This window comes from Strigops habroptila, unplaced genomic scaffold (genome assembly GCF_004027225.2).
Source record: "Strigops habroptila isolate Jane unplaced genomic scaffold, bStrHab1.2.pri NW_022045589.1_ctg1, whole genome shotgun sequence".
Classification (NCBI taxonomy): Eukaryota; Metazoa; Chordata; class Aves; order Psittaciformes; family Psittacidae; genus Strigops; species Strigops habroptila.
In genome coordinates this window covers 1-12,126 of record NW_022651071.1, presented here as the reverse complement: position 1 = coordinate 12,126, position 12,126 = coordinate 1, and the positions used below count along the sequence as shown (strand labels likewise).

General features: G+C 61.6%; 1 protein-coding gene across 22 annotated transcripts; it reads right to left on the bottom strand.

The window, feature by feature from the left end:
• Positions 1-247: 247 nt before the first annotated feature.
• On the bottom strand, positions 248-11,467 carry LOC115602948 (E3 ubiquitin-protein ligase BRE1B-like). Of its 22 annotated transcripts, none has more exons than XR_003989738.1 (7): positions 11,031-11,464; positions 8,293-8,418; positions 6,314-6,454; positions 4,735-4,836; positions 3,112-3,264; positions 2,873-2,955; positions 248-1,029 (listed from the first exon to the last, which is right to left on the bottom strand). XR_003989738.1 is itself a non-coding variant. In XM_030474404.1 (7 exons), the coding sequence occupies exons 1-6, from the start codon at positions 11,271-11,273 to the stop codon at positions 2,873-2,875; spliced, it is 888 nt and encodes a 295-aa protein (XP_030330264.1). In that variant the 5' UTR covers positions 11,274-11,467; the 3' UTR covers positions 248-1,029. The 22 variants fall into 22 exon arrangements, 15 of the variants coding, with proteins under 15 accessions (XP_030330264.1, XP_030330265.1, XP_030330263.1 ...); XM_030474404.1 differs by having other exon boundaries at positions 2,873-2,940; positions 3,097-3,264; positions 8,293-8,458; positions 11,031-11,467; XM_030474405.1 differs by having other exon boundaries at positions 8,293-8,458; positions 11,031-11,467.
• Positions 11,468-12,126: the final 659 nt, after the last annotated feature.

The following is a 12,126-nucleotide window of genomic DNA, read 5'->3' as shown; positions in this document are numbered from 1 at the left end:
ACATGGGTGCTGTGGGGCAGCCCTGGGTGCTGTGGGGGTGGCTATGGGGCACACATGGGGGCTACGGCTCGCTATGGGGCACACATGAATGCTGGGGGGGGTCTCTATGGGGCACACATAGGGGCTATGGCTTGCTATGGGGCACACATGGGGGCTGTGGGTCGCTATGGGGCAGCCATGGGTGCTGTCTGGGGCCCAGCTGATGCAGACACGGTGGAAGTCATGAGCCCCAGAGGTGATAATAGGGATCAATGGGGCTCTATGGGACGCTATGGGGTGTCTATGGGGCACTATAGGGTGCTATGGGTCGCTATGGGGCTCAGCTGACGTAGACGCGGTGGAAGTCATGGGCCCTGTAGGTGACCACAGAGATCAATGGGATCTCTCTGGGGTGCTACAGGGTCTCTATGGGGCACTATGGGATATCTATGGGTCGCTATGGGGCTCAGCTGACGTAGACGCAGTGGAAGCCATGGGCCCCATAGCCGACCGCAGAGATCAATGGGGTATCTATGTGGCTCTATGGGGTCTCTCTGGGGCACTACAGGGTCTCTATGGGTCGCTATGGGTCGCTGTGGGTCGCTATGGGGCTCAGCTGACGTAGACACGGTGGAAGCCATGGGCCCCACAGGTGACCACAGAGATCAATGGGGTCTCTCTGGGGTGTTATAGGGTCTCTATGGGGTGTTATAGGGTATCTATGGGGCACTATGGGGTATCTATGGGGCACTATGGGTCTCTCAGGAGCTCCCTGAGGCTCAGCTGACGTAGATGTGGTGGAACTCGTGGGCCCTGTAGCCGGGCACAGAGATCAATGGGGTGTCTCTGGGGCTCTATGGGTCGCTATGGGTCGCTATGGGTCGCTGTGTGTCGCTATGGGTCGCTATGGGTCGCTGTGGGGCGCCGTGGGGCTCAGCTGATGTAGACGCAGTGGAACTCATGGGCCCTGTAGCCGCCCGCAGAGATCAATGGGGTCTCTATGTGGCTCTATGGGGTCTCTATGTGGCTCTATGGGGTGTCTCTGGGTATCTATGGGGCACTATAGCGTGCTATGGGTCGCTATGGGGCTCAGCTGATGTAGACGCAGTGGAACTCATGGGCCCTGTAGCCGACCACAGAGATCAATGGGGTCTCTACGTGGCTCTATGGGGTCTCTATGTGGCTCTATGGGGTGTCTCTGGGTATCTATGGGGCACTATAGGTCGCTATGGGTCACTATGGGGCTCAGCTGATGTAGACGCGGTGGAACTCATGGGCCCTGTAGCCGCCCGCAGAGATCAATGGGGTCTCTATGTGGCTCTATGGGGTCTCTATGTGGCTCTATGGGGTGTCTCTGGGGCTCTATGGGTCGCCGTGGGTCGCTATGGGGCTCAGCTGATGTAGACACGGTGGAAGCCATGGGCCCCACAGGTGACCACAGAGATCAATGGGGTCTCTATGTGGCTCTATGGGGTTTCTATGTGGCTCTATGGGGTCTCTCTGGGGCACTACAGAGTCTCTATGGGTCGCTATGGGTCGCTATGGGTCGCTGTGGGGCGCCGTGGGGCTCAGCTGATGTAGACGCAGTGGAACTCATGGGCCCTGTAGCCGCCCGCAGAGATCAATGGGGTCTCTATGTGGCTCTATGGGGTCTCTATGTGGCTCTATGGGGTGTCTCTGGGGCTCTATGGGTCGCCGTGGGTCGCTATGGGGCTCAGCTGATGTAGACACGGTGGAAGCCATGGGCCCCACAGGTGACCACAGAGATCAATGGGGTCTCTATGTGGCTCTATGGGGTTTCTATGTGGCTCTATGGGGTCTCTCTGGGGCACTACAGAGTCTCTATGGGTCGCTATGGGTCGCTATGGGTCGCTATGGGGCTCAGCTGATGTAGACGCAGTGGAACTCATGGGCCCTGTAGCCGCCCGCAGAGATCAATGGGGTCTCTATGTGGCTCTATGGGGTCTCTATGTGGCTCTATGGGGTGTCTCTGGGGCTCTATGGGTCGCCGTGGGTCGCTATGGGGCTCAGCTGATGTAGACACGGTAGAAGCCATGGGCCCCACAGGTGACCACAGAGATCAATGGGGTCTCTATGTGGCTCTATGGGGTCTCTATGTGGCTCTATGGGGTCTCTCTGGGGCACTGCAGGGTCTCTATGGGTCACTATGGGTCGCTATGGGTCGCTGTGGGGCGCCGTGGGGCTCAGCTGATGTAGACGCGGTGGAACTCATGGGCCCTGTAGCCGCCCGCAGAGATCAATGGGGTCTCTATGTGGCTCTATGGGGTGTCTCTGGGGCTCTATGGGTCGCTATGGGTCGCTGTGGGGTGCTATGGGGCTCAGCTGATGTAGACGCAGTGGAACTCATGGGCCCTGTAGCTGCCCACAGAGATCAATGGGGTCTCTATGTGGCTCTATGGGGTCTCTATGTGGCTCTATGGGGTGTCTCTGGGGCTCTATGGGTCGCCGTGGGTCGCTATGGGGCTCAGCTGATGTAGACACGGTAGAAGCCATGGGCCCCACAGGTGACCACAGAGATCAATGGGGTCTCTATGTGGCTCTATGGGGTCTCTATGTGGCTCTATGGGGTCTCTCTGGGTCACTATGGGTCGCTATGGGTCGCTGTGGGGCGCCGTGGGGCTCAGCTGATGTAGACGCAGTGGAACTCATGGGCCCTGTAGCCGCCCGCAGAGATCAATGGGGTCTCTATGTGGCTCTATGGGGTGTCTCTGGGTCGCTATGGGTCGCTATGGGTCGCTGTGGGGTGCTATGGGGCTCAGCTGATGTAGACGCAGTGGAACTCATGGGCCCTGTAGCTGCCCGCAGAGATCAATGGGGTCTCTATGTGGCCCTATGGGGTCTCTATGTGGCTCTATGGGGTGTCTCTGGGTATCTATGGGGCACTATAGCGTGCTATGGGTCGCTGTGGGTCGCTATGGGGCGCCGCGGGGCTCAGCTGATGTAGACGCGGTGGAACTCATGGGCCCTGTAGCTGCCCGCAGAGATCAATGGGGTGTCTATGTGGCTCTATGGGGTCTCTATGTGGCTCTATGGGGTGTCTCTGGGTATCTATGGGGCACTATAGGTCGCTATGGGTCGCTATGGGGCTCAGCTGATGTAGACGCGGTGGAAGTCGTGCGCCCCGAAGGCCGCGTTGCACTTGGGGCACTTGCGCTGCCGCGTCTCGTAGCGGCTGCGCACGCACTCGAAGCAGAAGACGTGGAAGCACTTGGTGAGGACGGCGTCCTTCTTGCGCGCGTTGCAGCATGGGCACGTCAGGCGCGCCTGCGGGGGGCCATGGGGGGCCATGGGGTGAGGGGAGGCAATGGGGGGCATGGGGGGCAATGGGGGTGATGGGGCAAGGGGGGGAATGGGGGGCATGGGGGGAATGGGAGTGAGGGGGGGAATGGGGGTGATGGGGGGAATGGGGGTGATGGGGACAATGGGGGGCAATGGGGGTGATGGGGCAATGGGGTAATGGGGGGAAATGGGGGGGATGGGAGTGATGGGGGGAATGGGGGGCATGGGGTGATGGGGGGAATGGGGGGCATGGGGTGATGGGGGGAATGGGGGTGATGGGGGCAATGGGGGGAATGGGGGTGATGGGGGCAATGGGGGGAAAGGGGGGAATGGGGCAATGGGGGGCAATGGGGGGAATGGGGGGAATGGGGGGGATGGGGGCAATGGGGGGAATGGGGGCAATGGGGGGAATGGGGGTGATGGGGGGGATGGGAGTGATGGGGGAATGGGGGTGAGGGGGGGAATGGGGGTGAGGGGGGAATGGGGGGAAATGGGAGAATGGGGGCAATGGGGGGGAATGGGGTGATGGGGGTAATGGGGGGAAGGGAGTGATGGGGGGAATGGGGGTGATGGGGGAATGGGGGGAATGGGGGGGAATGGGGGCGATGGGGGGAATGGGGGTGATGGGGGGCAATGGGGGGAATGGGGCAACGGGGGTGATGGGGGCGATGGGGGGGAATGAGGGGAAAGGGAGGAATGGGGGGAAAGGGGGGTAATGGGGGTAATGGGGCAATGGGGTGATGGGGGCCATGGGGGGCAATGGGGAAATGGGGGACAATGGGGGTAATGGGGTGATGGGAGTAATGGGGGGCAATGGGACAATGGGGAGAATGGGGATGATGGGGGGCAATGGGGGGAATGGGGGTGATAAGGGAATGGGGGCAATGGGGGGAATGGGGGTAATGGGGGGAATGGGGGTGATGGGGGGCAATGGGGGAATGGGGGGAAAGGGAGGAATGGGGGTGATGGGGGGAATGGGGGAATGGAATGGGGGTGATGTGGGGCAATGGGGTGATGGGGCAATGGGGGGCAATGGGGGCAATGGGGGTGATGGAGGGAATGGGGGGAATGGGGGTGATGGGGGGAATGGGGCAATGGGGGGAATGGGGGTGATGGGGGGAATGGGGGCGATGGGACAATGGGGGGAAAGGGGGGAATAGGGGGAATGGGAGTAATGGGGCAATGGGGGCAATGGGGACAATGGGGGGCAATGGGGGCCATGGGGGGCAATGAGGGGCAATGGAGGTGGCACCTATGGGGGTGCTGGGGACACCCATTGGGCTCCAAAGGCCACCCAAGGTCCTCCAGCCCCCACTTCTGGGTCCTCCAAGCGCAGCCAAAGGGCTTCAAGACCCACTTCTGGGTCCTCCAAGGCCTTCAGCACCCACGCGTGGGTCCCGCCCCCCCCCCCCCCCCCCCCCCCCCCCCCCAGCACCCATGGGTGCCCCCCCTCACCCGATACTCCTTGATCTCCTCCTGCAGGATCTGGTCGGCGTCGGCGTAAACCTCGACCTTGCGCTGCTTCTCCAGCTTCCGCCGCAGCCGCGAGAGCTCCTCCTGTGGGGCGGGACCCACAGCGACCCATAGCGACCCATAGCGACCCATAGTGACCCATAAACACCCATAGGGAACCACAAAGACCCATAGACACCATAGAGACACATAGGGACCCATAGGGACACATGGCGACCCATATAGACCCATAAAGACCCATAGGGACCATAGGACCCATAAAGACCCATAGAGACCCATAGACACCATACACACCCATACAGACCCATAGCGACCCATAGAGACACATGAAGACCCACAGTGACCCATAGGGACACACAGACACCCCACAGACACCCCATATCCACCCATAGCCCCCCCATATGCCACCATATCCACCCCACAGACCCCCCATATCCACCCATAGTCCCCCATAGTCACCCCATAGCCCCCCACAGCCCCCCCATAGCCCCCTTAGACCCCCATAAACACCCCATAGACACCAGATATCCAGCCATAGCCCCCCATATCCACCCCATAGCCCCCCATATCCACCCCATAGCCCCCCATAGACACCCCATATCCCCCCATAGCCCCCCATATCCACCCCATAGTCCCCCATAGACACCTCATATCCCCCCATATCCACCCCATAGCCCCCCAAATCCACCCCATAGCCCCCCATAGACACCCCATATCCCTCCATAGCCCCCCATATCCACCCCATAGTCCCCCATAGACACCTCATATCCCCCCATATCCACCCCATAGCCCCCCATATCCACCCACAGCCCCCCATAGCCCCCCACATCCACCCCATAGACCCCCCATATCCATCCATAGACACCCATAGCCCCCCCATATCCACCCCATACACACCCTACAGACCCCCATATCCACCCTATAGTGCCCCATAGCCCCCCCATAACCTCCCACAGCCCCCCATATCCACCCATAGCCCCCCATATCCACCCCATAGTGCCCCATAGCTACCCCATATCCACCCCATAGACACCCCATATCCCGCCCCGGCACCCCATATCCCCCCCATAGCGCCCCATATCCCCCCCATAGCGCCCCATAGCCACCCCATATCCCGCCCCGGCACCCCATATCCCCCCCATAGCGCCCCATATCCCCCCCATAGCGCCCCATAGCGCCCCATATCCCCCCCATAGCGCCCCATAGCCGCCCCATATCCACCACATAGCCGCCCCATAGCGCCCCGTAGCTGCCCCATAGCCGCCCCATAGCGCCCCCTCGCACCCCATAGCCGCCTCATAGCGCACCCTCGTGCCCCATAGCTGCCTGATAGCACCCCATATCCCCCCCATAGCGCCCCATAGCCGCCCCATAGCTGCCCCATAGCCGCCCCATAGCGCCCCATAGCTGCCCCATAGCGCCCCATAGCTGCCCCATAGCGCCCCATAGCCGCCCCATAGCACCCCATATCCCCCCCATACCCGCCCCATACCCGCCCTATACCGGCCCCATAGCCGCCCCATAGCCGCCCCATAGCGCCCCCTGGCGCCCCATGGCGCACCTGCGCTCTCTTGAGGCTGAGCGACTCCTTGTCCTTGGCGGCGCGGTTCTCGGCGGCGCAGCTCTGCAGCTCCCGCAGCCGCGCCTGCACGTGCTCCCCCTGCGCCCGCAGGTCCTCGGCCAACTGCGCCGCCTCCACCGCCTGCCACAGACCCACAGCCGGGGGGCACAGACATGCATTGGGGCCATAGGGGCTCATTGGGGCCATAGGGATACATTGGGGCCATAGGGACTCAGTGGGGCCATAGGGATACATTGGGGTCATAGGGACTCAGTGGGGCCATAGGGATACATTGGGGTCATAGGGATACATTGGGGCCATAGGGGCTCATTGGGGCACTGCGCCGCCTCCACCGCCTGCAACAGACCCACAGCCGGGGGGCACAGACATGCATTGGGGCCATAGGGGCTCATTGGGGCCATAGGGATACATTGGGGCCATAGGGACTCAGTGGGGCCATAGGGATACATTGGGGTCATAGGGACTCAGTGGGGCCATAGGGATACATTGGGGTCATAGGGATACATTGGGGCCATAGGGGCTCATTGGGGCACTGCGCCGCCTCCACCGCCTGCAACAGACCCACAGCCGGGGGGCACAGGCGCTCAGTGGGGCCACAGGGGCTCAGTGGGGCCATAGGGACTCAGTGGGGCCATAGGGATACATTGGGGCCATAGGGGCTCATTGGGGCCATAGGGGCTCATTGGGGCCATAGGGACTCATTGGGGCCATAGGGACTCATTGGGGCCACAGGGGCTCATTGGGGCCATAGGGGCTCATTGGGGCCATAGGGAATCATTGGGGGCCATAGGGACTCATTGGGGCCATAGGGGATCATTGGGGCCATAGGGACTCATTGGGGGCCATAGGGGCTCATTGGGGCCACAGGGGCTCATTGGGGCCATAGGGACTCATTGGGGGCCATAGGGACTCATTGGGGCCATAGGGGCTCATTGGGGGCCACAGGGGCTCATTGGGGCCATAGGGACTCATTGGGGGCCATAGGGACTCATTGGGGCCATAGGGGCTCATTGGGGCCATAGGGACTCATTGGGGCCATAGGGACTCATTGGGGGCCATAGGGGCTCAGTGGGGCCATAGGGGCTCAGTGGGGGCCATAGGGGCTCAGTGGGGCCATAGGGGCACATTGGGACCCATAGGGGCACACTGGGACCCACAGCGACCCATTGGGGTCTCTACAGACCCACCACTGAGCTTCCTCGTGCTCCCCACGGCTGAGCCTCCTCCTCCAGGGCCCCACGTTCCCCTTGCCCCCCATTGCCCCCCATTCCCAGCCCCACTCCCTCCCCATTCCCATCCCATTCCCTGCCCCATTCCCATCCCATCCCCATTCCCCCCCATTCCCAGCCCCATTCCCAACCCCATTCCCAACCCCATTCCCCCCATCCCATCCCCATTCCCACCCCCATTCCAGCCCCATTCCCCCTCATTCCCCACCCCATTCTCCCCCCATCCCAGCCCCATCCCACCCCCATTCCAGCCCCATTCCCCCTCATTCCCCACCCCATTCCCAGCCCCATTCTCCCCCCATCCCAGCCCCATCCCAGCCCCATTCCCCCTCATTCCCCACCCCATTCCCAGCCCCATTCTCCCCCCATCCCAGCCCCATCCCAGCCCCATTCCCATCCCCATTCCCAGCCCCATTACCCCCCATTCCCCTCCCATTCCCCCCCATTCCCAGCCCCATTACCCCCCATTCCCCTCCCATTCCCCCCCATTCCCATCCCCATTCCCCCCCATTCTCCCCCCATTCCCAGCCCCATTCCCCCTCCATTCCCCCCCATTCCCCTCCCATTCCTGCCCCATTCCCATCCCCATTCCTGCCCCATTCCCATCCCCATTCCCGCCCCATTCCCCCCCCATTCCCAGCCCCATTCCTGCCCCATTCCCCCCCCATTCCCAGCCCCATCCCATCCCCATCCCTGCCCCATTCCCAGCCCCGTTCCCCCCGTCCCCACCTTCCTCTTGTTGAGCTCCAGGGCCTGGGAGCGCAGCGCCAGCTCCTTCTCGACGGCGGCCAGGCTGCTCTGCAGCGCCCGCTCCTTCTCCTCCAGCTTCTGCACCAGCAGCAGCTGCGCGTCCACCTGCGCCCCACGGACACCGCTGGGGGGCGCCGGCACCCGCCTGTGGGGCTCCAACCCCATCCATGGGGCTCCAGCACCCGCCTGTGGGGCTCCGGCACCTGCGTGTGGGGCTCCGGCACCCGCTTGTGGGGCTCCAACCCCATGCATGGGGCTCCGGCACCTGCTTGTGGGGCCTCCGACCCCATCTATGGGGCTCCAGCACCCGCTTATGGGGCTCCAGGGCCACTTATGGGGCTCCAGCACCCGCTTATGGGGCTCCAACCCCATCCATGGGGCTCCAGCACCCGCTTGTGGGGCGCCGGCACCCGCTTGTGGGGCTCCAACCCCATCTATGGGGCTCCAGCACCCGCTTGTGGGGCTTCCGACCCCATCCATGGGGCTCCAGCACCCGCTTATGGGGCTCCAACCCCATCTATGGGGCTCCAGCACCCGCTTGTGGGGCTTCCGACCCTATCCATGGGGCTCCAGCACCCGCTTATGGGGCTCCGGCACCTGCTTATGGGGCTCCAGCACCCGCTTGTGGGGCTCCGGCACCCACTTGTGGGGCTCCGGCACCCGCTTATGGGGCTCCAGCACCCGCTTGTGGGGCCTCCGACCCCAGCTATGGGGCTCCGGCACCCGCTTGTGGGGCTCCAGGGCCACTTATGGGGCCTCCGGCCCCATCCATGGGGCTCCAGGGACACTTATGGGGCTCCAGCACCCACTTATGGGGCTCCAACTGCATCCAAGGGCCTCCAGTGACACTTATGGGTCCTCCAACTCCATCCAAGCTCCTCCAGAACCCACTTATGAGGCCTCCGACCCCATCTATGGGGCTCCAGCACCTGCTTATGGGGCTCCAGCACCCGCTTATGGGGCTCTGGCACCCGCTTATGGGGCTCCAGGGCCACTTATGGGGCTCCAGCACCCGCTTATGGGGCGCCGGCACCTGCTTATGGGGCTCCAGCACCCGCTTATGGGGCCTCTGACCCCATCCATGGGGCTCCAGCACCCGCTTATGGGGCCTCCGACCCCATCCAAGGGCCTCCAGTGACACTTATGGGTCCTCCAACTCCATCCAAGCTCCTCCAGAACCCACTTATGGGGCTCCAGCACCCGCTTATGGGGCTTCCGACCCCATCTATGGGGCTCCAGGGACACTTATGGGGCTTCCAACCCCATCTATGGGGCTCCAGGGACACTTATGGGGCTTCCAACCCCATCCATGGGGCTCCAGGGACACTTATGGGGCTTCCAACCCCATCTATGAGGCTCCAGTGACACTTATGGGGCCTCCAACCCCATCCATGGGGCTCCAGGGCCCACTCACGGGGCCTCCGACCCCATCTATGGGGCTCCAGTGACACTTATGGAGCCTCTGACCCCATCTATGGGGCTCCAGTGACACTTATGGGGCTTCCAACCCCATCTATGGGGCTCCAGTGACACTTATGGGGCCTCCGACCCCATCTATGGGGCTTCCAACCCCATCTATGGGGCTCCAGCACCCACTTATGGGTCCTCCAACCCCATCTATAGTCCTCCAACCCCATGTATAGTCCTCCAGCACCACTTATGGGGCCTCCAACCCCATCCAAGCTCCTCCAGCACCACTTCTGGGTGCTCCAACCCCATCTATGGTCCTCCAGCACCCACTTATGGGTCCTCCAACCCCATCTACGGTCCTCCAGCACCCACTTACGAGTCCTCCAACTCCACCTGAGGTCCTCCAGCACCACTTATGGGTCCTCCAACCCCATCCAAGCTCCTCCAGCACCCACTTATGGGTCCTCCAACCCCATCTATGGTCCTCCAGCACCCACTTATGGGGCCTCCAACCCCATCTATGGTCCTCCAGCACCCACTTATGGGGCCTCCAACCCCATCTATGGTCCTCCAGCACCCACTTATGGGTCCTCCAACCCCATCTATGGTCCTCCAGCACCCACTTATGGGGCCTCCAACCCCATCTATGGTCCTCCAGCACCCACTTATGGGTCCTCCAACCCCATCTATGGTCCTCCAGCACCCACTTATGGGTCCTCCAACCCCATCTATGGTCCTCCAGCACCCACTTATGGGGCCTCCAACCCCATCTATGGTCCTCCAGCACCCACTTATGGGGCCTCCAACCCCATCTATGGTCCTCCAGCACCCACTTATGGGGCCTCCAACCCCATCTATGGTCCTCCAGCACCCACTTATGGGTCCTCCAACCCCATCTATGGTCCTCCAGCACCCACTTATGGGTCCTCCAACCCCATCTATGGTCCTCCAGCACCCGCTTATGGGTCCTCCAACCCCATCCAAGCTCCTCCAGCACCCACTTATGGGTCCTCCAACCCCATCTATGGTCCTCCAGCACCCACTTATGGGGCCTCCAACCCCATCTATGGTCCTCCAGCACCCACTTATGGGGCCTCCAACCCCATCTATGGTCCTCCAGCACCCACTTATGGGTCCTCCAACCCCATCTATGGTCCTCCAGCACCCGCTTATGGGTCCTCCAACCCCATCCATAGTCCTCCAGCACCACTTATGGGTCCTCCAACCCCATCTATGGTCCTCCAACACCCACTTACGGGTTGTCCGACCCCCGCCGAGGTCCATGGGGCGCCCCCCTGGGGCCCTACCTGTGCCTTGAGGGCCAGGACCTGCTCGGCCAGCTCGTCCTTCTCCTCGCGCAGCAGCTTGTGGATCTGGTTGGCTTTGATGCGCTCCGACATGAGCTTGAAGTTGGCGTCGTCCTTCTCGCGGAGCTGCTGCAGCAGCCGCAGGTTCTGCTCCTGCATGTCCTCGAAGGCCTGGCCCGTCACGTCCATCTCCGACAGCAGCGCCTCCTCCTCCTGCCCCACGAGCCGCCGTGGAGCCGCCATGGAGCCACCATGGAGCCACCATCAACCCATCATCAACCCATCATCGACCCATCATCGACCCATCATCGACCCATCATCGACCCACCATCGACCCATCATCGACCCATCATCGACCCACCATCGACCCACCATCGACCCAGCATTGACCCAACATGGAGCCAACATTGACCCATCATTGACCAAACATCAACCCATCATCGACCCATCTTCAACCCATCATCAACCCATCATCAATCCAGCATGGACCCATCACCAACCCATCATCGACCCATCATCGACCCTTCATCGACCCATCATCAATCCAGCATTGACCCATCATCGACCCATCATCGACCCATCTTCAACCCACCATCGACCCATCTTCAACCCATCTTCAACCCATCATCGACCCATTATTGACCCATCAGCGACCCATCATCAACCCATCATCAACCCATCACTGACCCAACATGGAGCCATCATGGAGCCAACATGGACCCATCATTGACCAAACATCAACCCAACATTGCCCCATCATAGACTCAATATAGGCCCATCATAGACTCAAGATGGAGCCATCATGGAGCCACCATGGACCCATCACTGACCCATCATAGACTCAATATGGACCCAATATTGAGCCAAGATGGACCCAAGTTGGACCCAACATGGACCAATCATTGACCAAACATCAACCCAACATGAACCCATCATAAACCCAAGATGGAGCCATCATGGACCCACCATGAAGCCATCATGGACCAACATGGACCCATCATGGAGCCATCATTGAGCCAAGATGAATCCATCATGGATCAACATGGAGCCATCATTGACCCAACATGGACCCAAGTTGGACCCAACATGGAGCCAT